At 36.2% G+C, this 27,761-nt stretch overlaps 1 protein-coding gene across 1 annotated transcript in view; it reads left to right on the top strand.

Moving 5' to 3' along the window:
• KNL1 (kinetochore scaffold 1) overlaps positions 1–27,761 on the top strand; it is a 61,522-nt gene that overhangs the window by 4,669 nt on the left and 29,092 nt on the right. The window contains exons 4-9 of the mRNA XM_047075309.1: positions 3,021–3,082; positions 14,264–14,313; positions 15,261–15,294; positions 16,626–16,663; positions 20,735–20,787; positions 21,545–26,617. Coding sequence (XP_046931265.1) covers positions 3,021–3,082; positions 14,264–14,313; positions 15,261–15,294; positions 16,626–16,663; positions 20,735–20,787; positions 21,545–26,617 — 5,310 coding nt within the window. The remainder of the gene's footprint in view (positions 1–3,020; positions 3,083–14,263; positions 14,314–15,260; positions 15,295–16,625; positions 16,664–20,734; positions 20,788–21,544; positions 26,618–27,761) is intronic.

Below are 27,761 nucleotides of genomic sequence, written 5' to 3'. Positions count from 1 at the left end.
AGGCCAGTTGTAGTGTCTGCTAGGGTATTAACAGAGAGGATGAACATTCCTGATTCTTTGTTATAATAAGACACACTCAAATATTAAGAATAACATAATAAAAGTCTCTGTGGATTTTGTTTGTTTCTGTCTTTTGCTTTTTGTGTTTGGTATCTATGTGAGTAAAAATGTTTGCTCTTGTTAAGGAAAATGAGAGAAAAAAATAGCGTTTTATAATGAAAAAATGCTCAGCATCACTAATAGAGAAGTACAAATCAAAACCACAGTGAGATAACAGCTCATATCCATTACTATGGCTACTGTAAAAAACAACAGAAGGGGTACCTGGCTGGCTCAGTTGGTAGAGCTTGTGACTTGATCTTGGAGTTGTGAGTTCAACTCCTATGTTGGGTGTAGAGATTACTTAAAATAAAATCTTTGGGATGCCTGGATGGCTAAGTCCGTTCAACTCTTGATTTGATTTGATTTGATTTGATTTGATTTCTCATGATCTCATGATCATGAGACTGAGCCTCACATCAGACTCCATGCTGGATGTGGAGCCTGCTTAAGATTAACTTTGCCTGGGGTGCCTGGGTGGCTCAGTTGGTTAAGCATCCGACTTTGGCTCAAGTCATGATCTTGCGGTCTGTTAATTTGAGCCCTGCTTCTGGCTCTGTGCTGAGCCTGGAACCTCCTTCAGATTCTGTGTCCCCCTCTTTCTCTGACCTTCCCCCACTCATACTCTGTCTCAAAAATAAATAAACATTAAAAAAATTTTCAAAAATTTAAAAAGATTAACTTTGCTTGTCTCCCCTAATCGCTCTCTCAATCTTTCTCAAAAAAAAAAAAAAAAAGAAAGAAAGAAAAAAAAGATGGAGTGCCTGAGTAGGGTAATTGGTTAAGCGTGGAACTCTTGATCTCGGCTCAGGTCATGATCTGACAGTTAGTGAGTTCAAGCCCCTGCACTGTAAGTGCAGAGCCTGCTTGGGATTCTCTCTCTCTGCCCCTCCCCCACTTGTGCTCTCTCTGTCTCAAAATAAATAAATAAACTTAAAAAAAATTTTAAAAATAAAGAAAACAACAGGTGCTGGCTAGGATGTGGAATAATTGGAAACCTTGTATACTGTTGATGGAAATGTAAAATGTTGTAGCCACTATGGAAAACAGTATGGTGGTTCCTCAAAAAATCAAAAGAGAATTACCATATGATAGTAATTCCACTTCTGGGTATATACCCAAAAGAAATGAAAGCAGGGTCTTGAAGTGAGATATACCTCTGTCATAGCAGCATTATTCACAGTAGCCAAAAGTTAGAAGCAACTGACACTGTCCACTGACAGATGAATGGATAAACAAATGTGATATCAGTGGAATATTAGCCTTTAAAAAGAAGGAAGTTCTGATACACATTGCAATAAAGAGGACATTATACTAGGTGAAATAAATCAATCACAAAAAGACAAATGCTTTATGATTCTACTTAGGAATTACCTACAGTAATCAAATTCATAGAGACAGTAAGTGAAATGATGTTTTCTAGGAGACTGAGCAAGAGAAAAGGGAGTTGTTTAATGGATATGGAGTTGCAGTTTTGCAGGATGAAAAGCATTCTGGAGACTAGTTTCACAAAGTGTATACATAACATTACTGAACTGTACACTTAAAAATGGTTAAGATGTAGTTCACAGGTTCGAGCCCTGCATCAGGCTCTGTGCTGACAGCTCAGAGCCTGGAGCCTGCTTTAGATTCTGTGTCTCCCTCTCCCTCTCTCTGCCTCTCCTCTGCTCATTCTCTCTCTCTCTCCCCCTCTCAAAAACAAATAAAAACATTTTTAAAAAATTGGTTAAGATGTATTACGCTAAGTGAAATTAACTAGTCCCTTGACAAATACTGTGTGATTCCACTTATATAAGGTATCTAAAATAGTCAAACTCATAGCAGCAGAAAGCAGAACAGTGGTTGTCAAGACCACAGAGGAGGGTAAAATGGAGAGTTGCTGACCACAGGTATGAAGTTCCAGTAAAACAAGGCAAGTTCTAGAAATCTGCTGTACAATGTTGTGCCTATAGTTAACAATATTGTATTATACACTTAAAAATTTATTGAGGGGCGCCTGGGTGGCTCAGTCGGTTGAGCGGCCGACTTCGGCTCAGGTCATGATCTCGCGGTCTGTGAGTTCGAGCCCCGCGTCGGGCTCTGTGCTGACAGCTCGGAGCCTGGAGCCTGTTTCAGATTCTATGTCTCCCTCTCTCTGACCCTCCCCCGTTCATGCTTTGTCTCTCTCTGTCTCAACAATAAATAAAAACGTTAAAAAAAAAATTTATTGAGAGGGTAGAGCTAAAGCTAAGGGTTCTTACCACTTTTAAAATTAAAAAAATTTTTTAATTAAAAATTTTTTTTAATGTTTATTTATTTCTGAGACAGAGATGGAGCACGAGTGGGGGAGGGGCAGAGAGAGAGGGAGACACAGAATCAGAAACAGGCTCCAGGTTGTGAGCTGTCAGCACAGAGCCCAATGTGGGGCTTGAACTCACAAACCATGAGATCATGACCTGAGCTGAAGTCGGTCACTCAACCGAATGAGCCACCCAGGCGCCCCTAAAATTAAATTTTTAAATGAAGTTAAGATGGTAAATTTTATTATGTGTATTTTACCACAGTTAAAATTTTTTCTTAAATCCTAAAAATAGGATAGTAAGGTTACTATAACAGACCACATATCACTTGCTTTGTCCCCAAGTCTTTCTTCTTCTAAATGGCAAAATAATCATTCATTTAAAAGGAGAGAGAAAAAGGAAAGAGAGCATAATCACCTTCCTTAAATATGTTGTTTGTGTCGGTATGCTTATTACCACTCACATGGAAAATCATGCTCCTGTTTGTTGAGTGCATTAAGATATTTCAGAGAAGTAAATAATTACCACAATTGATAATATCACATTAACTCAGAATAAGACTTAGTCTCTGTCTATAGTACTGTGGAGACCTAATTCACAGTAGTTTCATTATGAATTATACCATATATTCTCTGCCCTTAGGACTCTAATGCTTTGAGAAATAAGAAAAGCTCCCGTCGAGTCAGCTTTGCAGATACTATAAAGTAAGTTGGAAAGAGAAATAATTAAAATGTTACAGGTAATAATTTTTTGTCATCAAATCAAATATGTTGGTACTAAATGACTTGATAGTCTGGGTTTTAATTACATAAGCATGTTTTTGTTACTGTTGTTATTCGGCATTATGCTTGAGAAACATTGAAAGGATCACCTCTAGAGTCGGAAACAAAACAACTATTTCTTACCACTGTTAATTTAACATTGTATTGAAGGTGCTAACCAAATATAGAGAAAGTGCAGTTATAAAAATTGGAAAGATGCGGGTAAATCTATTACCTTTTGCAGATTAAATGCTTGTATATTAGGAAAATCTAAGAATATCAATTGAAATACCTCCACAAACAATAAGCAGGATACAAAATTAATATATGAAAATTAATATATTTCTTATATATAAAAGATAACTAGATAGAAGATAAATGTCTTTTTTCCCATTGTATTATATTTTGTGGCTATGTGTTTAATAATAAAAGCATATAAAGGATAAACCGTTGTTGAAGGATACTAAAGAATTGTGCAAATGACAATATAACAAGTTCCTGAATAAAAAGATTCAACATCATAAAGATGTTACTTCTCCCCAAAATAATTTATTAATTTAATGTAATGCTTAGATGTAATGTTTTCATGATTATTTTCGTGATGTTCGGTAGTATATTTGTATTTCTTCATTGATTCAAAAGTTAATAGAGAATTTAAAAATAGCCAGGTGGTAAGAGCATTTTGTCATTACTTTTTAGTTATATTGCAAAAATGTTGATCTGTATTATTTTGATTTTTATTGAAAAATTTCTGTGACTTTATATATGATTAATTTTTATAGATGAACCATAAGTACTTAAAAAGAAGATAGATGTATTTTGTACTTTAGAGTGTAGAGTTTAATATATATCAACCATATCCACCTTCTACCTTATATTATTTGGAACTTGTATAATCCTGTTTTAATCACTTTAATCTGTCATGAATTATAAGAGAGAGGTAAATTAGTCTCTTGTTGATAGTGTGTCTTACTCTAGCTCTCTTTATATTTCTAATAGTTTTCCATTATGAATGTTGATTCTATATGTTCTTTGATACATAGTCATCATTGTTATATCTTCATTCAGAATTGTACTTTCCAGCATTAATGAAATCATCTTTGCTTTGTTTATTATTTTTTGACCCAAATTCTACCTGGACTGATTAATAAGATTTTTGACTCTGCTATATTTTATTTTCATTTACCTGGTTTACTTTTGTGTATAGTTTCATCATGTATGAGCAATGAATGGTATTCTGTATGTGACATCTTTTGGTTGCTGGGTAGTTCCAAATAGATACTGTCTTTTTTGTTGTTGATTGATAGTAATTTTAATTGTTTCATAACTTTTTTCTATTACTCTATTATCCATTTATCAGTTAACATCTTCCTGGATATACATGAGTTGTCAGTATTTCATATGTGTTGACTTTTGCAAAAAAGAAAAAATATAGTAAGATTTGGTATAATCAGAGAAGACTAACTGTTGGCTGGCAGTAGACTTCCCTGAGAAGTATATTCCTTGGTGAAGTTGCCACTGTCTTCCTGGATCTTGCCCATGGCTTTGCAGATTCCATGTTGTTTTTGTCTCTACCAAAAAATAGGTTGATCTCTTAGAGATGGGCTTACTAAACAGATTCACTAGAAATTTATGTTTAAATAGAATGCTGCTACTAAAAACAATCATGAGAAACAGATGAATCAGAACAATCCTTGAGTAGTAAGTATTTTCCTTATAGGCATTCTACCTAAAAAAATAAATTGTAATGTAAATATGGCTTGCTGATTATGGAATTTGAGGTATTAGTTATTTAAATGATTCTGAATGTTTAACGGCTCCAGGCTCTGAAATGTAATTAATCCATCTCTACAGTAGACACATTGCAAATCCATTGCAATGGATCCATTGCACACATCCATTGCAAAGTGTTGGATGCTTCTGTCTGTATACTCCTTGAATAGATATGGCCAAGGTTTTCTCCCATTTATTTCACACTGACTTTGCTTTTACATGTTTTCTTTAGGTGTTTTCTTATTAATGTAAAAATAAACAGGTTCAACTTTCTGCTGGACGTTTGATTGTTCCTTGTGCTTGTTAAATTATTTTGTGTAAATTACCTTTTTGCTTTTGAATTTCTTCCCTGGGATTATATTTCCCGCAGTAGAATTGCTGGCCTTAAAGTAAGAAGCAGTTGTGTAGCCTTTATTACATTTTTGTTATTGGTTTTAATACTGCCAGGAAGTACATTTTTTTCATAATACATTGTAAACATTAGATTTTAGCACTTATTTCCAGCTGACTTGATTGGTTATAATGTTATCTCCTAGTTATTTTAATTTGTAGTTTGTTTGCTATTATTTTTTCTATATTGTCTTCATTTTTTTCTCATTTTGAAATGTTTCTTTTTTTTCCCTTGTCTACTTAGGCAATATTGAAAAAAATATTTTTTTTTTAAGAAAATATTTTAGGGGCGCCTGGGTGGCACAGTCGGTTAAGCGTCCGACTTCAGCCAGGTCACGATCTCGCGGTCCGGGAGTTCGAGCCCCGCGTCGGGCTCTGGGCTGATGGCTCAGAGCCTGGAGCCTGTTTCCGATTCTGTGTCTCCCTCTCTCTCTGCCCCTCCCCCGTTCATGCTCTGTCTCTCTCGGTCCCAAAAATAAATAAACGTTGAAAAAAAAATTTAAAAAAAAAAAAAAAAAAAAGAAAATATTTTAAAGTTTTTGTGTGATTGAACACTTTAAATTTTGTGTTTACTGAAGTATGTGTCTTTCCTACTTCATAAGTAATTTTTTCAACCTATCTTCAGAAGCTTTCCTTATAGATATTACATAGGTTAAAAAGAGAAAGATCAAGGAACAACCATAATTAAGAAAAATTTACAGAAAAATGGAAGGAGAAAGAATTATTTTGCTATTTCATATCACATTTTGCCATTATGCCACTTGCATATCTCCATATGTTTACTAAATATGCTTTATTAAGTATATTTCGTTGGTTTACAACTTACACTTTGTCTACCTAATATGTGACAGTCTAACATTTGGATTTCAAGATGTCTAAATATATTTTTGCATTTTCTTCTTTGTATTTCTTTGATTTTTTGCTTCTGGTATTTTTTTTCCTTTACGTGTACTTTGGATTATTCGTTGTTAGTTTTTATTATTAATTTTCCTTTTATTATATGATAGTAACCTTATTTAGTACTAATACTTTTTTGCTGTGAAACTTAATGTAATGGATAACTTCAAATTTTTCTTCTTTTCCTTTTATTTGTCCATAGATAATTTCCTAAATTGGATATTTTCCAATTTATATCTTTAGGTTGTAGATTGAATTAAAGAAAAAAACCTTTTTTTAAGTAGGCTCCATGCCCAACGTGGAGCCCATTGTGGGACTTGAGCTCATGATTCTGAGATGAAGATGCTGAGATCAAGGGTGTCTGGGTGGCTTAGTTGGTTAAGCGTCCAACTCTTGATTTTGGCTCATATCAAGGGTTGGACACTTAACCATCTGAGCCACCCAGAACCCCCAAAATCATTGGTTTTTTAAAAATATATAGATTTAAAGTTATACATGATATTCGCATAATTGTTTAAAAATAGTCTCTGTATCTATAAGCTACTTTCTTATTCCAAATGTTTTTCATCATTTGCTATCTAGTTTTCTGCTGGTTCTTCTGCTAATTTTGTTCATTTTTTTTTAATCAAAAATTTTTTTTAATTTTTTTTTTTCAAAGTTTATTTGTGAGGGGGAGAGAGGCAGGGAGAGAGGAAGACAGAGGATCTGAAGCAGGCTCTGCACTGACAGAGAGCTTGATGCGGGGCTCAAACTCACCAACTATGAGATCCTGACCTGAGCCATAGTCAGACACTTAACTGACTGAGTCACTCAGGAGTGCCAATTTTGTTCATTTTTATTTTCCTAGACAATCACTGAGTTTTTTTTCAAATGTGTAGGTTTAAAGTTATACATGGTATTCTCATAATTTTTAAAATAGTCTCTGCATATACTACTTTCTTATTCCTAATGTTTATTTCCATCCTCCTCTCTAAAGCATTGAATAAAGCCTTTTATTCCATAATTAGAAACAATAATTAAAATATGCAGAGACCTTTGAGAGATAGTACAAATGTCTGGGTTACATAGACATGTATAAAGGAAGTGGAGGTATAAAAAATAAGTCATTGGGAAGTTAAAAAAAAAAAGCTTCCAAGTTTTTTCCTTTTTTTCCTCCATTTTAATGATTGAAAATTTATAGCATACACAAAAGTAGAAAAAATGGTATGAAAACATAGATGTCCATTTAGCAGTTACAACAGTTGTCCACTATGGCCACTTTTCTTTCACTATACCCATACTTTTGCTTTCCCCTCCCACTGAATTATTCTCATGTGAATCCTAGATATTTCATTAGTTATATAACTTTAAAAGGTACAGAATATTTTAAAAATATATTTGTAATACTATTATGAATAGTTAATACTATTATCACATCTTTTATTTTTATTTATTTATAATTTTTTAAAAATGTTTATTTATTTTTGAGAAAGAAACAGAGTGCAAGCAGGGAAGGATCAGAGAGAGACGGAGACACAGAATCCGAAGCAGGCTCCAGACTCTGAGCTGTCAGCACAGAGCCCTATGCGGGGCTCAAACTCATAAACCATGAGATCATGACCTGAGCTGAAGTCAGATGCTTATCCAATGGAGCCACCCAGGCACCCAAACATCTTTTTTTTTTTTTCCCCTGATGCTTATTTATTTACTTTAGAGAGTGTGAGCAAGCAGGAAAGGGGCAGAGAGAGAATCCCAAGCAGGCTCCGTGTTTTCAGTGGTGGAGTCCAATGAGGGGCTCAGTCTCACAACTGAGACCATGACCTGAGCCAGTATCAAGAGTCAGATGCTTAACTGACTGAGCCACCCAGGCACCCCTATTATCACATCTTTTAAAAGCTGTGATATCACAGCTATGATATCAGCAAACATCTGGCCAGTGTTCACACTTCTTTGTCTCAGTTTTCTTCTCCTTAGATAATGGGCATGATTCATTATCCGTACACACTTAACATATTTCATTTGGTTGATATCTGTCTTAAATCTTGTCGTCTGTAGGTTCCCTCTTCCTTTTTTTCCTTATAATTTATTTAAAACATTTTTTTAGGGGCGCCTGGGTGGCGCAGTCAGTTAAGCGTCCGACTTCAGCCAGGTCACGATCTCGCGGTGTGTGAGTTCGAGCCCCGCGTCGGGCTCTGGGCTGATGGCTCAGAGCCTGGAGCCTGTTTCGGATTCTGTGTCTCCCTCTCTCTCTGCCCCTCCCCCGTTCATGCTCTGTCTCTCTCTGTCCCAAAAATAAATAAACGTTGAAAAAAAAATTAAAAAAAAAAAACAAACTTTTTTTAATGTTTATTTTTGACAGAGAGATTCAGAGTGCGAGTGGGGGAGGGACAGAGAGAGAGAGGGAGTCAGAGAATCCAAGGCAGGCTGCAGACTCTGAGCTGTCAGCACAGAGCCCGATGGGAGGCGGGGGAGGGGGAGCCTCGAACCCATGAACTGTGAGATCATGACCTAAGCCCAAGTCGGATGCTTAACTGACTGAGCCACCCAGGCACCTCTCTTATAATTTATTTTTTAAATAGTGTGTCCCATTTGGGGCGCCTGGGTGGCCCAGTCTGACTCTTGATTTTGGCTCAGGTTGTAATGTCACTGTTGGTGAATTCGAGCCTCATGTAGAGCTCCATGCTGGAGCCAGCTTGGGATTCTCTTTCCCTCTGTCCCTCTGCTCTACTCTCTCTCTCTCTCAAAAATGAAGGAAGGAATGAACGAACAAAGTATCCTACATTCTGGATTTTGCTGATTATATCTACATGGGATAATATTGTATAATACATTTCTCCAGAATTCTTACCAATTGGTTACTCTATCTAGAAAGTTTTAACTTAAATTTGATGTTTTGGACAAGAATTCTTGTGCTTGCATCAGACAGCACTTAATATTCAGTTATCTCTTTTTTATGATGTTAACATTTGTTGATGATCATTACCTAGATCCATTATTTCCTTAAAGTTTAACTGATAATATTCTCATTCTGTCTCTCAGTTATGGTTCATATAGGAAAGGCAGATTAAATTCTTGGAGCAGGGGTCTGTTTACTAGTTTCAGTATAATGAGTTGGTTTCCTAGTATCCTTCAAAGTTTATAATAAGAATTTTTTCCCTGATATCTTTACTTAAATAAGTTATCTAAATCATGAACTTAAAAGCATATTTAAAAATATGCTTTGGGGCGCCTGGGTGGCGCAGTCGGTTGAGCGTCCGACTTCAGCCAGGTCACGATCTCGCGGTCCGTGAGTTCGAGCCCCGCGTCAGGCTCTGGGCTGACGGCTCAGAGTCTGGAGCCTGTTTCCGATTCTGTGTCTCCCTCTCTCTCTGCCCCTCCCCCGTTCATGCTCTGTCTCTCTCTGTCCCAAAAAATAAATAAACGTTGAAAAAAAAAATTAAAAAAAAATATGCTTTAAAAAAAGCTTCTTTGCTTTATAATATACCAAGCTGTTGATGTTCATTTCATGTATTACCTGACTTAGACCTGGAATCAGCCATTTCTTCAAGGAGTGAGCCCAACTGCTTTTGGTAGGAATAGCATTTGAAGAACACAATCTGGATGCTATAAGTTCTCCTCACTATTGAATTGGTCATTGTTTCTAGGCCATTCTATTACCAAACAATCTATCACAGTTGCTAACTGAGGAAACAAATGAATGAGCCCTGGTGCACTGGTCTCCATCCCAGGTGATCCCAAGGGGACTAGACAGGTTGAAAGCATAGCTCCTGGCTAAGTTTGCCAATGGTGTTGCCCAACAAACTTGGATAAACTCATCACAAGAGAAGCCAGTAACTCAAGAGACAAGGGTTTGGAAAAGAGAAAGGGAGAAATTTATTTCAAGTGCTGACAGTCAGGGAAAGTGGCAAGCTCCAGCCTTAACAACTGACCTCTCCACCCACAGGATAGACACCTAGAGTTTTACAGGGAGGGATTCAGCAGTACATGAAAGAAGACAAACAGCACGTGATCATGGATGGGGATTGGTGTGTGTTCAGCCTATGATCATGGGCAGAAAAGGGGACACTGGGGTGTCGTCTTCTAGGCATTCCCTTGCTATCAGGGCTTTTTTTGTTTGGTATCTTGGAAAGTTCCAGGTCATTGCAAAGCACCTTCGTCAATGTCTTAAAAAAGTGCAATAATAAATAAGCACAATGGGTTTTAGTTAGAGCCTGAGTTAAGCAGTCTTGTCTATTTCTGTTGTTTTTTTTCAAGTTTATTTATTTTGAGGGAGAGAGAGTGCACGCGTGCATGAGCAGAGGAGGGGCAGAGAGAGGGAGAGAGAGAATCCTAAGCAGGCTGCACACTCAGATGCAGGACTCAGTCCCATGAACCATGAGGTCATGATCTGAGCCGAAATCAAGAGTTTGTCACCCATCCAACTGAGCCTCAGTATTACTCATTGAATCCTAACAATCATCTCATTTTATGAATAAGGAAACTGAGGCTTAGCTTGAGTAACTTGCTCAAGTTTCCATACCTATTATGAGGTAGGGCTCATACTCTGGAACACACTGTGGAGGTTTCTCAAAAAGTTAAAAATAGAACTACCCTATGATCCAGCAGTTGCAGGTTATTTACCCAAGGATACAAAAATACAGATTTGAAGGGCTACATGCACCTTGATGTTTAGAGCAGCATTATCAACAATAGCCAAACTATGGAAAGAGCCCAAGTGTCCTTTGACTGATGAATGGATAAAGAAGATGTGGCACATATGTACAATGGAATATTAATTAGCCATCAAAAAGAATGAAATCTTGCCATTTGCAATGATCTGGATGGAGCTAGAGTGTATTATGCTAAGTAAAATAAGTCCATGAAAGACAAATACCATATATGTGGAATTTAGGAAACAAAACATGAACATATGGGAAGGGAAAAACTGGGGCAGGGAGCAGACCTTAACTGACTCTTAACAGTAGAGAACAAACTAAGGGTTGATGGAGGGAGTTGGGTTGGGGATGGGCTAAACAGGTAGTGGGTATTAAGGAGGGTACTTGTTACAATGAGTACTGGGTGTTAATATGTAAGTGATGAATCACTAAATTCTACTGAAACCGATAGTACACTATAGGTTAACTAGAATTCAAGTCAAAATTTGAAAAAAAAATGTATATATATAATAGAAAAGATATATGGAAGCATCCCAAGTGTATATCAATAGATGAATGGATAAAGAAAGTACACACATACATACACACACATACAAAGAGGTAGGGCTCAGACTCTTGACTATTTTTCATCAGACCGTTCTTAATCATATTATTATGTCTTCTTACATTTTTCACATTGCTGGTATTTTCTTTTTCCTCTAGTTACCCTTATTATTTGTGGGATTAGACTATATTTTTTAGGTCTATCTGATTGTTATAATGGTTCTCTTCCTGTTTTCCTTGTTTTTTAGATTTGTTGCTTATTCTGTTTATTTTATTCGTTTTATAGTGAGTTTGGCTAATAAAAAACATGTTCCTAGAATTAACAGGGAACTTTGGAAACAGGGGTAACTGAGATAGGATTCTTTTACTATCTGTCCAGGAGAAAATAACAGCATTTTTTACTTAAATATGTGTTAAGGATGATAGAATGTTAAAGTTAGAAGTAATCTGGAGCTCTTGACTGGCTTAGTTGGTAGGGTATGCGACTCTTAATCTTGGGGTTGTGAATTCAAACCCCACACTGGGGGGAAAGTTTACTTTAAAAAAAAAAAAGTGAAATTAGAAGTAATGTTAGAGAGACAGTAATAGTCCAAACTCTTCACGTTTTAGTGAGAAGATTGAAGCCAGAGAAGTGATATAACTTTCCTAAGGTAACATAGGTAGTGACAGAGCCAACAGCTATAATATAGGTCTCCTGATTCCTAGTCTCCTGCTTTTTCCACTGCTTCTGATTACCTTTCCCTGTTACTGTTAAACCTAGCCCACCCTTTCCTTTCCTTGGTTATAATCTACTCATTATACTTACTTTCCTGCAATGGCTCTGGGATGTTAAAAGGAATTTGAGGTTCTAAACCAAAAAACCTGGAACAAGTTCTTGCTTATTACTGCATAGTCCCTAGCAAGTCTCTTAAAGAACATCAGTTTCCTACTTTTTTAGGATGGAAATAATAGTCCTCACATATCTGTTAGTGTTATTGCATGGCCAAAATAAGGTAATGTATGTTAGCGCAGTGTCAATTTAAATACTATTAAACAATGTATAAATAGTGTTTCAAGAAAGTATTCTTTGTTAAAAGATTAATTGAAAAAGAATTACAAGATTTTAGATGTAGAAACAAGCATAGTAAAAACTCTCTTAATAACTCCCACCTCACTAAATTATTAGAATAACCTATATTCTCCATCCCCCTTGTAAAATATACTGATATCTACAGTATAGATATCACTGACCTTTCCTGTCCATAAACTTCAGTTCCTGAGACTTGATTGGTAGGCTTTCCAAGAAGTATTTGTCTTGTTCATCTGCTTGAAGTTGTTGTAATTGTATAACTTAATTTAATATTAGATAAACTGATGAAAATGAATTCAAAGACAAAGATCATTATTTCTGTGAAAGTTGTAATGAACAGCTAGGGAAAACGTTGATAAAGGTGAATTTATTTTTAAAAGTACTTTCAAATTTGGTATGGCTGAGACAACCATAGGGAAATCTTTCATGAAAATTTAGAAGGATTCTGTGTTCATATTACTTGAAAGTTTATTTGTTTATTCCTCTTGATAAAAACACTAAAATTGAACCTATAGATCCACTCAAAGTAAAGTCCTCAGATTGACATTCGGAGATTTGCAAATTAAAATCCACTTATGTTTAAAATTTTTTAATGTGTAAGGTGTGTATGGATCAGTTATGATTCCTTATTTTTAAAGGCTTTTTTTTTTTTTAATTAATTGGCCAACTACTGATCCTGGTCATATTGAATAAAAAGGCTTCTATTTCTATTGTAAATCATTTGAAGAAAAATTGTTTCTAGGATAGCTTGGTAGTTATAAGCTCAGGTTTTGAAGTCAGATTTGGGTTTGCATTTTGGCTCTGCCACTTACTAGCTCTATGACTTTGGGGGTTACTTAACTTTTATGACCTTTAGTATCTACATCTATAAAACAACATGGTAATTGTTATAATCATTAAAATGCATATAAACAACATAGCAGAGGGCTTGTCACACTGTATGCATGCAGATGTTCACTGCTTTTTGTAATTTAAACTTTTGAAATTTTAAAGAAGAGGTTCTTGGGGTACACACGCTGTCTCTCCAACAACAACAAAAAGAGCTTATCAGTAATGAATGATACTTCATATTAAAATAAAAATGAACTAGCCAGATTATTCAAGGCAGATATCAATGCTGCTTCTTCAGAAGCTTAATCCTCCCAATGAAAAGAGGTCCCTTCCTCTGGAGTCCATGCTATCTTATCGGAACTGTTAATAAAAAAAGTTTAGTAGGGGCACCTGGGTGGCTCAGTCAGTTAAGCGTCTGACTTCGGCTCAGGTCATGATCTCGCAGTTTGTGAGTTGGAGCCATGCGTCAGGCTCTGTACTGACAGCTCGGAGCCTGGAGTCTGCTTCAGATTCTGTCTCCTTCTCTCTCTGCCCCTCCCCCACTTGTGCTCTGTCTCTCTCTGTCTATCAAAAATAAATAAATGTAAAAAATATAAAATAAAATAAAAAGTTCAGTAAAGTAATGTTGACAATCACTGTTCCAGCTCTCTACTTACAGTGAAAACTCCTTGAGGTCAAGGATCATCTATCAGACTCTAGTATATAGCATCAAGTATATAGTGAGTGCATAATAAATGCTCTGTTGAATAAAATGAATATTTTAGGTTATTAAAAGGAATAAAATAATGATTTTTGTCAGAGTTCATTAAAAAACCATAACAGATTTTAATGTAAGTGAATTTTGACATTTGAAAAATTAATAGTATATAATATAGCAAAGAGGAAGCTGAAATCAATTATCTTTACCTATGTCAAGACTATAAGTTAGCACCATAGGGTTCTAATTAAAAATTACAGATTTTCACTAATCTTTATTTTCTTTTCTAGAGTATTCCAGACAGAGTCTCATATGAAAATAGTAAAGTCAGAAATTACAGGTAAATATGTTATTGCAATCTCTGCTAAATCTGTTTTCTATAAAATTTTCCTGTGGCTGGGGCACGTGGGTGGCTCAGTTTTTTGAGTGTCCAACTCTTGGTTTCAGTTCAGGTCATGATCTCACAGTCATGGATTCGAGCCCCAAGTTGGGCTCTGTGCTGAACATGGAGCCTGCTTAGGATTCTCTCTCTCCCTCTCTCTGCCTCTCTCCTGCTTGTGTGCACCTGTGCATGTACATGCTCTCTCTCAAAATAAATGAACTTTAAAATTTCACTGTTGCCATTTAACCAGGTAATTGATAAAACTTAATAAACTTACTGTCTATTTCACTGCTTAAAAGGTATAACTTGCTGGGCACCTGGGTGGCTCAGTCGGTTAAGCATCCGACTTCAGCTCAGGTCATGAACTCACAGTGAGTTTGAGCCCCGCATCGGGCTCTGTGCTGACAGCTCAGAGCCTGGAACTTGCTTTGGATTCTGTGTCTCCCTCTCTCACTGTTCCTCCCCTGCTCGTGTTCTGTCTCTCTCTCAAAAATAAATAAAAAAATAGGGGCGCCTGGGTGGCGCAGTCAGTTAAGCGTCCGACTTCAGCCAGGTCACGATCTCGCGGTCCGTGAGTTCGAGCCCTGCGTCAGGCTCTGGGCTGATGGCTCGGAGCCTGGAGCCTGTTTCCGATTCTGTGTCTCCCTCTCTCTCTGCCCCTCCCCCGTTCATGCTCTGTCTCTGTCTGTCCCAAAAATAAATAAAAAACGTTGAAAAAAAAATTAAAAAAAAAAATAAATAAAAATATATTTTTTTAAATTTATTTTAAAATAAGTGTAACTTGAGCCATGAGAGGCAGAAAGTAAGGTGGGTATTTAGTAATTTCTTTTTTTTAATTGCTATTAATTTTTCTAATGTTTTATCAGTGTATCCTTGAACAAATTTAATTTCTATTTTATTTTTAGAAACAGATGCAGGAGAAAATGTTCTATTTATACAGTAAGTAAAGAAAATGTGATTCACATTATATTTTAAAAGCTCTTTATCCGTGTTAAATGCAGTGTTTTTTAAATTAAATTTTTTTTGTTTTTATTTTTGTGTCCCTTTTGTGGAATACTTAGGGTTAATTCAGAAAACAGATTCTTTGCAGAATTTAATATACTACTTTCTCTCATAAGTGTGTGCATTGTCCAGCTTATCTTTTTAACAGAGTGATGAAACACTCTGCTTTCACATATAAATTCTTAAATACAACAGCTAATACAAGACAATACCAAGTTTTCAGATTTTTTCATTAAATTAGTCCTTCTTATCATAATATAGAGAAAAATAAATACCAATAGCTCTTGCACAAATGAAAAGATGTTTATTTTCATTCATCATAAGAGAAATACAAAGACTGTTAATGAGATATAATTTTTCATCTAATCGTCTGAGAATATAGGTAAAAAGTCACTCATTGTTAGTGGATGTAAATTGAAGAAGGCAGCTGGCAGTATCATTCAAAATTTTAAATATACATGTCCTTTGACTCAGCAATTTCATGCCTGGGAATTTATTTCATCAAGATATTTGTAAATGTTTGAAATGATAAACATGTAAGATTATTCACTGCAGCATTTATGTAATAGCAAAAGACGTGAAAGATCCTCAAGATCCATCAGTAAGGGACTGGTTAAATAAATCACAAATTTTCCGTGTAATTGACTACTGTTGAGCTGGAAAAAAAGATTCTTCTTATATACTGATGCAGAAAATACTCTAAGCTTAGGCTTTTCACAGTTAACCACTGTTGATAATTTTGGATGTCCTTGCAGAAATTTAAATGTATTTCCAAGTGATGTTTATCTTTAGTTTTTTTTTTAAGACAAAAATGAGAACATTTAATAGTATGTCTTGTAACACTTTCCATGTTGTTATATATAGATATACCTCAATCTTTTATAATTTGTTGTATGTCTGCATCAGCATTTAGTCAGCTGCCTATTGATGGACATTTGGGTTGTTTTACCTTTTTTTTGTTTGGTTTTCAGGATGAATTTCTAGAAAATGAGTCGCTTTATAGGTTGTTTTTTTGAAAAAAACAGTGGCATATATTAAGCATATTTTTATAGTATCCTTGAAATTAACAAGGCCTTAAGACCAATCTGAAAAGGGTCCTTTAATTGCCTTGTAATTTTTTCCGTCAGAGGAGTCTTTTTAAAGGCTGTCTTTGTATTTTTCTGCCAGTCACCCTATGAAATCCTTAGACCTTCCCTACCCTTTCTAACTGTTGTGATACTTGGTAATTGTTTGGGGTATAGATTTTGAAAATACTTTTTAATTTTTAGGAACAAGAATCCAGAAGATAACTACTGTGAGATTACTGGTGAGTATGACCACAATACTTTTCTTACCACATACCTTTCTCTTTATCCAAATTTCTGACAAAATAATGTGTAAAAGAACTGTGGGAAAAAATGTAAAGAGAACTCTGTTCTTTACACAAAATCTTCACTTTGATATTTTGCAAACTTCTGTTATTTCTGCCAGACTTGCTGTTCCTCTTGTTTTCTCTATTTTTGGATTCACACTCAGTCATTCACTCCAGTCAGGAGTTGAGTCATTTTTGAACTTTTCCTCATTCCCCATATCCACTTGGTTTCACTCTATTCTTTATCCTAAATGTCCTGCAAATCTGTTACCTGCAAATCATTATTCTTTTGTGGGGTACTATTGTACTTAGTTTCTTATCCTTATGAACCATTTTATATATTTCTAAATCTGATATTACCCACTGACTTAAAATTGTTCAATGACACTTTTTTTGCTTATAGGATAAAACCCACCTCTTTGGCATAGGCTTAGCCCTTTCTAATTTGGCTGGTCTTCTCCAATCTTTTTTTTTTTTTAAGCTTTTTTTTTTTTTTTTTTTTTTAATTCTTGAGAGAGAGAGAGAGAAAGAGAGAAAGTGTGAGTTGGGAGGGGCAGAGAGAGAGAAGGAGAGAGAATTCCAAGCAGGTTCCACACTGTCAGCGTGGAGCCTGACGTGGGGCTCGACATGAGGCTCAAACTCATAAACCATGAGATTATGGCATGAGCTGAAGTCAGACACTTAACCAACTGAGCCACCCAGGTGCCCCAACTTCTCCAGTCTTATCTCCTGCCCTTTATAGACATACTTTGTTCTAGCCCATGAAAAAGTATTTATAGTTCTCCATGTTGACTTTTTTTCTGCCTGTATCCATTTATAAATGCTGTTTCTTTTATCTGAAGTGACCTTCCTATTCCAAATTGCCTATCGGTCTTCTCATTTTTCACTTAACTTAGTTTTTCACTTAGCTTAATTTCAGTCCTATTCAAAATAGCCAGTCCAGTGTGCCTGGCTGGGTCAGTCAGTGGAGTATGCAACTCTTGATCTCAGGATTGTGAGTTTGATCCCCACAGTGGGTTTAGGGATTACTTAAAAATAAAATCTTAAAAAAAAAAAAAAATAGCCAGTCCACAAAGTGTTATAGTCCATGACAGAAAAGGAACTTGCACTATAATGTAAATCAACTCTGGCAGTAAGCTACTGTTGAGTTAGGTGACATTTTTTTTCTTAGTAAAACTTTCTTGATGAAGGAAATATCACATGATTTACATTGGTTGCAAGCTCCTTATTTCATCATGAATTGGTAACAGGCAGTTCACAGATTGGCACCACACACTAAGTAGTACTGGGTTAAATGGAGCCTTCTCTGACAAAAACCAAGGAATCACTCTGTCTTGTACTATCATACCATACCTTTTATGTCTCAGTCTTTTGTAGAATTTACACATTGTATTTCAGGTATTTACTTCTGGCTGTCTTATTAAACTAGGAACTCTGAGTCCAGAAATTTTGTTTATTCTTTGTGCCTTGGTAGGTAGTTGAGTTTTGAGGCATATAATGGGTTCTGAGTAAATATTTGTTGGATAAATGAATGAAAGCTTGATATATAAGTAAGACTTTGAACAAAAAACCTATAATGGGGCACCTGGGTGGCTCAGTCAGTTGAGCATTCAACTTCAGCTCAGGTCATGAACTCGCAGTCTATGAGTTTGAGCCCCACGTCGGGCTCTGTGTGTGTGATAGCTCAGTCTGGAGCCTGCTTCAGATTCTGTGTCTGTCTCTCTCTGTGCCCCGACCCCAATCACACTCTGTCTTTCAAAAATGAATAAAATGTTAAAAAATTTTTTAAATAAAAAAGCCTATAATTACTTCATCATATTCAATCAGGGTTGCCATAAACTCTTTAAAACTTTTTTTAATGTTTATTTATTTTTGAGAGACAGAGAATGAACAGGGGAAGGGCAGAGAGAGAGGGAGACAAAGAATCTGAAGCAGGCTCCAGGCTCTGAGGTGTTATGTTATTACAGAGCCCGATGTGGGGCTCGAACTCACAAACTGTGAAATCATGACCTGAGTTGAAGTTGGATGCTTAATGTCTGATAGAGCCATCCAGGTGCCCTGCTATAAACACTTTAAAATGTTCTAAAGATTTTTGTGATGTGTACCAGTGTTGTACGGAAGTGTTGAATCACTATATTGTACACCCGAAACTAATATTACACTGTATGTTAACCACCTTGCTAACTGGAATTTAAATAAAAACTTAAAAAAATGGTCTAAAGATTTGCCTTTAAATTTAAGTATTATAAAATGTATTTCCTGTTTTATATAGCGTCTTCAATCCCTTCCTATTTCGAAAGTCCATTTGTGACCTAAATCTTTATATTTCAATTCAAAAAGTCTTGAGTCTAATCTCTTATTTTCATTCTCATTTTCTCTTACCCAAACATAAATTTTCATCCTCTTTATATCTGCAATATTGTAGCAGCTCCTCATTGGTTCATCTTCTCTTAAATCTACTTTCTTCTTCTCTGGAGTTATTTTTTATAAAACGCACATCTCATCATGGAAGCATCTAGATCCTTTAACATAGAGGCACCTGGGTGGCTCAGTTGGTTAAGTGTCCGACTTCAGCTCAGGTCATGATCTCGGGGTTTGTGAGTTCGAGCCCTACGTTGGGCTGTGCTGACAGCTCAGAGCCTAGAGCCTGCTTTGGATTCTGTGTCTCTCTCTGTGCCTCTCCCCTGATCATGCTCTGTCTCTCAAAAATAAATAAACATTAAAAAAAAATTTTTAGATTCTTTAACATAAAATAACAGATGCTTCAAAATCTTTATCTAACATTTCATTTATTTTATTTTATTTTTTTATGAGAGAGAATGCGCGTGAGTCAGGGAGAGGGACAGAGAGAGAGAGAGAATCTCAGGCAGGCTCCCTGCAGTGCTTGATATGGGGCTGAATCCCATGACCCTGGGACCATGACCTGAGCTGAAACCAAGAGTCTGACATTCAACCAACTGAGCCACCCAATTACTCCTTACTCTAACATATCTATCTCATCAGCTGGGTATTCTTTCCCATGTAACCTCTACTATCCAGAGAATAAAAATAAAATGGAGGGAAAAAAAAAGTATTCCAAACTTTCCAACTTTACAGTTCCCCCTTTAAAATCACTACATCTGTGGGGCGCTTGGGTGGCTTAGTCGGTTGGGTGTCTGACTTCAGCTCAGGTCATGATCTCCTGGTTTGTGGGTTCGAGCCCCGCGTCTGGCTCTGTGCTGACAGCTCAGAGCCTGCAGCCTGCTTCAGATTCTGTCTCTGGCTCTCTCTGCCCCTCCCCTGCTTGTGCTCTGTCTCTCTGTCTCTAAAATAAATAAACATTAAAAAAAAAATTTTTTTTTTTAAATCACTACATCCTAGGAGTGCCTGAGTGGCTCAGTTGGTTAAGTGTCTAACTCTTTTTTTTTTTTTTTAATGTTTATTTATTTCTGAGACAGAGACCGAGCATGAGTGGGGGAGGGGCAGAGAGAGAGGGAGACACAGAATCAAGCAGGCTCCAGGCTCCGAGCTGTCAGCACAGAGCCCCACACGGGGCTCGAACTCACAAACCATGAGATCATGACCTGAGCCAAAGTCAGTCACTCAACCGACAGCCACCCTGGCACCCCAAAGCATCTAACTCTTGATATTGGCTCAGGTCATAATCTCACAGCTGTGAGATTGGGCCCCGCATTGGGCTCCATGCTGAGCGTGGAGCCTGCTTGGGATTCTCTCCCTCTCTCTGCCTCTCCTTCACTTGCTCTCTGTCTCTCAAAATAAATAAATAAACTTTGATAAAACAAATTTACCACATTCTAAAAATATTTCAGTCACATAGAGAATATAATAATCGCTGATCTCTCTGTCCCTAAAATGGGACAATTGGAAGTCAATGAAATTTAATACCTAAGTTCTTATGAAGGGCTTAGTAACTGATAATACTAAGTAAATATTCATAAATGATAAAGAACCTAAGGAAAGAAAAATCAGGCTCTTGATAATATATTTTTTTCTTATTGACTATAGTTTTTTCTTCTTTTTCAATAGGAATGAACACATTGCTTTGTGCTCCCATTCAGTCTCAGATGCAACAGAGAGAGGTATGAGTTCATGCATGTGCCTTTATATTTTAGTCTCCCTTGATAGTTAACACACAAAAACATTAATGGTAATGGCATGATTTAGTGGTTAATTACCAAAGTGGACCAGCATAGACTGGAAAACTTCTTACCTTTTCAGTTAACTAAGGGCAGTTCAGTCACAACCAGTATAAATAATAGGGAAATATATTAATTATATCAGGACTTCTCAAACTGTAATGAGCATATGAACTCAAGATTTTGTTGAAATATAGATACTTTTCCAGTACATCTGGCGCAGGCCCTGTGATTCTTTACTTCTAATCTCCTGATGATACTAGTGCACGGACCGTACTTTGAGTAGCAAGAAGTTAGGCTGTATCCTTACAAATAAAACCACTGCTTTAAGATTCAAAAAGAACTTAACTTCTAAGAGTAGAGCATACTATAAATTAGCTATCATGCACTTATCCCTTTCTCAGTCTTTTTTATTTAGCATGAGAATGACCTATCTAATTAGTAATTAGAATTTTTATTATAATTGACATCGTCAGTCTTTTTCATGTTTTAGTCGTTCTAGTAGGTGTATAATTAACCTTGAACTTTCAATTTGTGCAAAAATATGCTACATACCATGTCACTGATTCAGACAAACAGTATATCATGAAACCATCGTTGAGGATTGTTTATATAGTACTCTGTATATAGTACATGTTATAAAATACCTTTCTAAAAGTTTGCATTTGATCTAATCTCCTACATTTTGCTTTCATTATAGATTTCAGTTGCAGAACACAGCCATGAAAAGAAACATGCACATGACCAGACAGTCGTCTTTTCAGATGAAAACCAGATGGATCTAACAACAAGTCACACTGTGATGATTACCAAAGGCCTTTTAGATTGTACCAAAAGTGAAAAATCCACTAAGATAGATACCACATCATTTCTGGCTAACTTAAAGCTCCATACTAAGGATTTAGGAATGAAAAAGGAATTAAATTTTTCCATGGATCAAAGCACTTCTTCAGAAAAGAAAATAAATTTTAATGACTTCATAAAAAGATTGAAAACAGGAAAATCTAATGCTTTAACAGGACCGGATAAAGAAAATTTTGAGATATCTGTTCATCCCAAAGAATCACATAGGGCCTCTTCTGTACATCAAATGCATGTATCTCTTAGGGTAGATGAAAATAGCAATAATATGACTAGAATCTTTAGAGAACAAGATGATGAGATGAATTTCACCCAGTGTCATACAGCCAATATTCAGACTTTGGTTCCCACATCCAGTGAGACCAGCTTAAGGGAATTTAAAGGTGATGATATTACAATTTATGGCAATGACTTTATGGACTTGACAGTTAATCACACTATCCAGAATTTGCCCTCAGCAGATAATTTATCTAATACAGAAAATCAAACTCAGAATGTCATGATGGATATTCCAACAGCTTATGGAACTAAAGCTCCAGGAAAGAAGACATTCTTAAAGAATAAACTGAGTGCTGCTTTTCAAGACCCTTCTTTCAACCCTAAGGGTGAAATACATACTATCAGAAGTCCTATTACAGAGACAGAAGCTCACATAGTCACACAGACTTCTAACCAAGATGCCAGAACATTGGCCATGATCCCAGAATCTCTATGTGTGAGCCCAGCTACTCAAGATCATAAAACATTTTTCTGTTCTAGCAGTAATGATGCTATGGAACTAACCAAGTGTCTCTCAGGTATGAGAGAAGAGAAAAATTTACTGAAGAATGAGAGTAATTATTCTAAAATATATCCCAATCCAGATATTATGTCTGTTGTCACAGAGAAAACTGTTTATTTAGGAGAGGATAGCATGGACATTACCAGGAGTCATACAGTTGCAATAGATAATCAGATTTTTAAACAAGATCAGACAAACATACAGAGAGCAGACACACGAGTATCTGAAAAAGAAATGATGCTCCAAAATCTCAAAACCATGTCAGAGGATGAGGAAATAAATATAAATTGTAGCTCAGTTCCTCATGAATTTAAGGGAAGATTACAGCAGAGCCTGGCAAATTCTTCATCCTTTTCATTGACTGACAAAAAGACTGAAATATTCACAGATGAAGATATGGATTTGACTAGAAGCCACACAACTAACCTAGGAAGTCAAGTTCCTCTTGCATCTTACTATCTAACATCTGAGAATACCAGTAAATTTCACTGTCAAAGCAAAAGCTCTTCAAATGAATGGGAAGAAATGACCAAAAGTCATATGGAACCATCCCAACAGCCAGACAAAATATCTAAAAACACCCCAAATGACACCTGGGGCAAAGACAAAGATCAAGTTTTCAAGATTGCACCCTATCTTGACAAAGATTCTCCTCACTCAGCTGATGCTAATCAAGACATAGCAACAAGCTGTAATATGGTATACTCTGGTGGAAATCTTGAGAAACAAGCAACACTGGGAAATAGTGGAAATACAGTTTTATGTCAGCAACCTTTATTTCCTACCACAGAGTCATTTTCTGTATTAGAAGGACAGTCTACCATGAAAAATCATAATATTGCTGTTAACAGTTACACAGTGAAATCTGCACCAGGCCAGAATTCTAAACTGCCTGAGCCACTAAGGAAAAGTTTAGGCAATCCCACACTTGACTGTTCTCATGACAAGACAATTACTTGTTCAGAGGAAGAACAAAATATGGATCTAACCAAGAGTCATACTGTTGTCATTGGATTTGGTCCTTCTGAGGTACAAGAATTGGGTAAGACTGATTTAGAAAATACTAACAGCCAGCTGACAACAGTAAACAAACAGATAGCTGTAAAAGTCGAAAAATGTAGTAAAACTCCTGCAGGGAGAATTGGAGTATTTGTTTCTAATGATAACATAGATGTGTTGGAGGACAAAAGTATACAGAAACTTGGATTTCTGAATGAAAAGCAAGATGTCAAAATTTGTGGAAGGAAAAGTGTTGGCAGACTAAAAGTTGATAAGACTATTGTATTTTCAGAGGGTGATGAGAATGATATGGATATCACCAAGAGTTTTACAGTGGAAATAAATCATAAACCTTTATTAAATGAACAAGATTTTCATTTGGTGCCTTTGGCAGGAACTTCTAAAACTGTTTTGTATACGTGTGGGCAAGATGACATGGAGGTCACTAGAAGTCACACAACTGCTATAGAATGTAAAACTGTCTCACTGGACGAAATCACTAGGCCTGTTGACAAAACTGTAATGTTTGTAGATAATTACAATGAACTGGAAATAACAAAGTCCCACACTGTTTTCATTGACTACCAAGCAAAGGATAGGACTGTGCTTACAGACAGACCTGACTTTGAACTATGCAAAAGAAAAAGCCCAGAAAAGCCAAGAGTGATATTTCCTTCTGCAGAGGACAGTGTTTTCTTTCCAGAGAATGGTGAAAGTGACCATTCAGCAGCAAAAGTCAACAAGCTAACACCACTGACAGAATGGCCTAACATTGGTCCTATAGAGAAAGCTGTAGGATTTATAGCTGGTGATAACATGGAAGTGCCTAAATCAACCGTTTGGAAAAATGACAAAGATGTACCAAAGCCTGAACTTCTGAATGATACTATATCACGCAAAAGTCAGAGAAGGAAAAGCCTTAGTCTCAAAAATGACAAAACTGCATTTTTCAAAAATGATAAAAATGGTATGGATATCACCCAGAGTTGTACAGTGAAAATAAGTAACAAAAGTGTCCTGGAAGATAGAGAGGATTCCCGTTTGGTGCCTTTGGCAGGAACTTCTAAAACTGTTTTGTATACATGTGGGCAGGATGACATGGAGATGACTAGAAGTCACACAACTGCCTTAGAATGTGAAACTGTCTCACCAGATAAAATAACTACTAGGCCTATGGACAAAACTGTAATGTTTGTAGATAATCACTGTGATCTGGAAGTTACCAAATCCCATACTGTTTTCATTGATTGTCAAGCCACAGAGGAAATTCTTCAAGAGTGCCCTAAATTTGGAATAGCTAAAGGAAAAACCTTGGGTATTTCTTTTCGTAATGATGGTCACTCTATTCAAGAACTCACTGAAAAACAAGCACTGGCTGTAGAAAACAAAATTGTTTACTCTGAGCAAAAGCATCATGTGATACCCTCTGTTACTATTAATACATTGTCTGGGGGTCAAAGTCAGTTAGAAATGATCAAATTCAATAGGACTGTGGATGAGCAGGTCAGGGGGAAAGTTGTAGACCAGGCCTATACATTGGAAAAAGCCAAAACTGAAAGCTGTCAGTTAAATAGTACAGATAGAAGAAACATGGATTTTACAAACAGTCATGCAACTGCTATGTGTGGATCCAGTGATAATTATTCCTGTTTACCAAATGCTATTTCCTATTTTGACAATTTGGAGGGGAATGTCATGTCCTCAGATGATAAAGATGAGAAAGCCAGTAATTGCCCAATGCAAAACGATCTTGTTTATGCAAACAATTTAGCCAATGAATATTACTTGAAATCTGAGGGACTGCCTCTCTCTGCTTCTTGTTCTTTGTTAGAGGAAGAAGTTACTCAAACCATTACCAAAGGACACTTAGACTGTGCTATAACAGTGCTCAAAGATCAAGATCTGATTAAGGAGCCCCAAAATGTGATAGCTAATCAAACTTTAATATATAGTCAAGATCTAGGGGAGGTAACTAAACCTAATTCAAAGCGAGTATCTTTTAAGCTCCCAAAGGATCAAATGGAGGGCTTTGTTGATAAGGCAGAACATAATTTAAAGATGACCTTTGTTGATGATGTCTGTGTGGCTTCTAAGCCTCATCTCTCAACCCAGCTACCTCCATTATCTCAACAAGGACAAATAATTGTGAATAAAGATGAAACAGTATTGTCTAACACTGGAAATAAGGATTTAAATATTGTTATGGGAAATTCTTCTGTACCCACATGTGCAAATGAGTCCAAAATGCTCAATAATGCCCAACAGTATACTATAGCCTGTAAAAAAGAGCTGAGGAAAAATATTCAGGCAGCTAAATACAATACAGATTTCCACAGTAACTCTGACTTGACTAAGCAAGTTATTCACACTCATTCTAATTCTAGAGAAGCATCATCTCCTGAAATTGCATCTAATACTGCAAGTTTTAGTAGTGTCAAATCAGATCTGAATAATTTGAATGGAAAAACTGAAGAATTTTTAGATTTCCAAACTGCTCATATACCACCTTCTCCAGAACAATTACTTGCATTGGTAAATAAGGCACACAATCATAGGAGTATAGAGCAAGCTACAGAAATACATAATATTAACACAGTGTCCAGCAATGTTGAAGATGATAAAGAAAATAAAATTTCTCATAATGGAACTGAAACTGTCTCTGTGCCACTCACAGTTGTAAAAGATAAAGTAAGGAGACGTTCTTTGGGAATATTTTTGCCCAGATTGCCAAATAAGAGAAACTGTAGTGTCACTGGTATTGATGACCTGAAGCAGATTCAAGGAGATACAGCTGATTTAAGTCACTTAGAAACTCAACCAGTCTTCAGTAAGGAATCAAGCATTGAGTTTGTTGCAACTAAGCTGAACTTAAGTCCATCTCAATATATAAATGAGGAAAACCTTCCTATATACCCTGGTGAGATTAATTCCTCAGACTCTATTATCGTAGAAACTGAGGAAAAGGCTTTGATTGAGACATATCAAAAAGAGATTTCACCATCTGAAAATAAAATAAGAGAAACCAGTAATAGCCAAAAAAGAACCTGGACACAAGAAGAAGATGATATTCAGAATGAGACAAAAATCAGAAAAAGTGAGATTAGGTTTAGTGATACTCCACAAGATCAGGAGGTAAGCTCTGTCTTGAACTAAGGAATGTTATTTATTTTTTTAAATATGTATTCATTTATTTTGAGAGAGAGAGAACACATGTGCACGAGCAGGGGAGGGGCAAAGAGAGAATCCCAAGCAGCCTCCACACCAATTCAGGGCTCTAACTCATGACCCTGAGATCATGACCTAAGCAGAAATCATTAGTCAGTAACTGACTGAGCCACACAGGCGGCCCTTGAATTTTAATTTTAAGGCAGAAGTTGATGAGTAGGAATTGATTATTTCCAACTATAGGGCTGGGGAAATAATCGTGTGTGGCATGTTAAATTATTTGACTAACAATTTGAAGTGACAAATCACAAAAAAATGAAATGGGAAGTAATATAAAAATTAATGCTGAAATTGTGCAATTTGTCATTGTGTGTTTGCATATGAGAATCTCCAGGCAGGGTGTATGTAGTTTGAAAAGTTATCTTTAGTGTTCTAAATATCTAGAGGGTAAAAAACAAAACAAAACAACTTTTTGTTATGCAAACTGCATAAAGAAAAGCCTGCTTGAATTTTCTTGGCTAATGAAGATATGTGAAAGCTGAGAGTCCATTTCTTTAGTGAATGAGAGAATGCCTAAGTCAAGCCCAGTATCTCAAGGTGAAGTGAGATTCTGAATTTATGAAAGAGGTCATAGATTTTTTTTTTTTTTTGAAGTTGAAGGAATACTCATTTAGATAACTTGGAGAGAATGAAACCTATCACTCAAATTGAGTTGTATAGGTGGAGAAATAAAGATTAGAAAGTATCAGAGATTGATAGAAAACAGAGTTTAAATGCTATTAAGAAATATGTGTGTGAGCTTAGAAAATTATTTTAGTACTTCTATAATATGAGGTCCTGAGGAAATGAAGCTTTGAAGTAGTATCAGTGATAGAAAATTTAAAACTAAAAAGATTCCATAAAAATTATTAATATTTTTTTAATGTTTATTTATTTTTGAAAGAGACAGAGACAATGCAGTTGGGTTAGGGGCAGAGAGAGAGGGAGACACAGAGTCCAAGCAGGCTCCAGGCTCCGAGCTGTCAGCACAGAGCCTGATACGGGGCTCGAACCCACGAGCTGTGAGATCATGACCTGAGCTGAAGTCAGACTCTCAACTGACTGAGCCACC

Source organism: Lynx rufus, unplaced genomic scaffold, assembly GCF_022079265.1.
Source record: "Lynx rufus isolate CCGP_SWC_20201006 ecotype Redwood Valley unplaced genomic scaffold, mLynRuf1.p SCAF_13, whole genome shotgun sequence".
Lineage (NCBI taxonomy): Eukaryota > Metazoa > Chordata > Mammalia > Carnivora > Felidae > Lynx > Lynx rufus.
The sequence above is the reverse complement of the archived record's forward strand: the minus strand, read 5'-3'. Positions and strand labels throughout refer to the sequence as shown.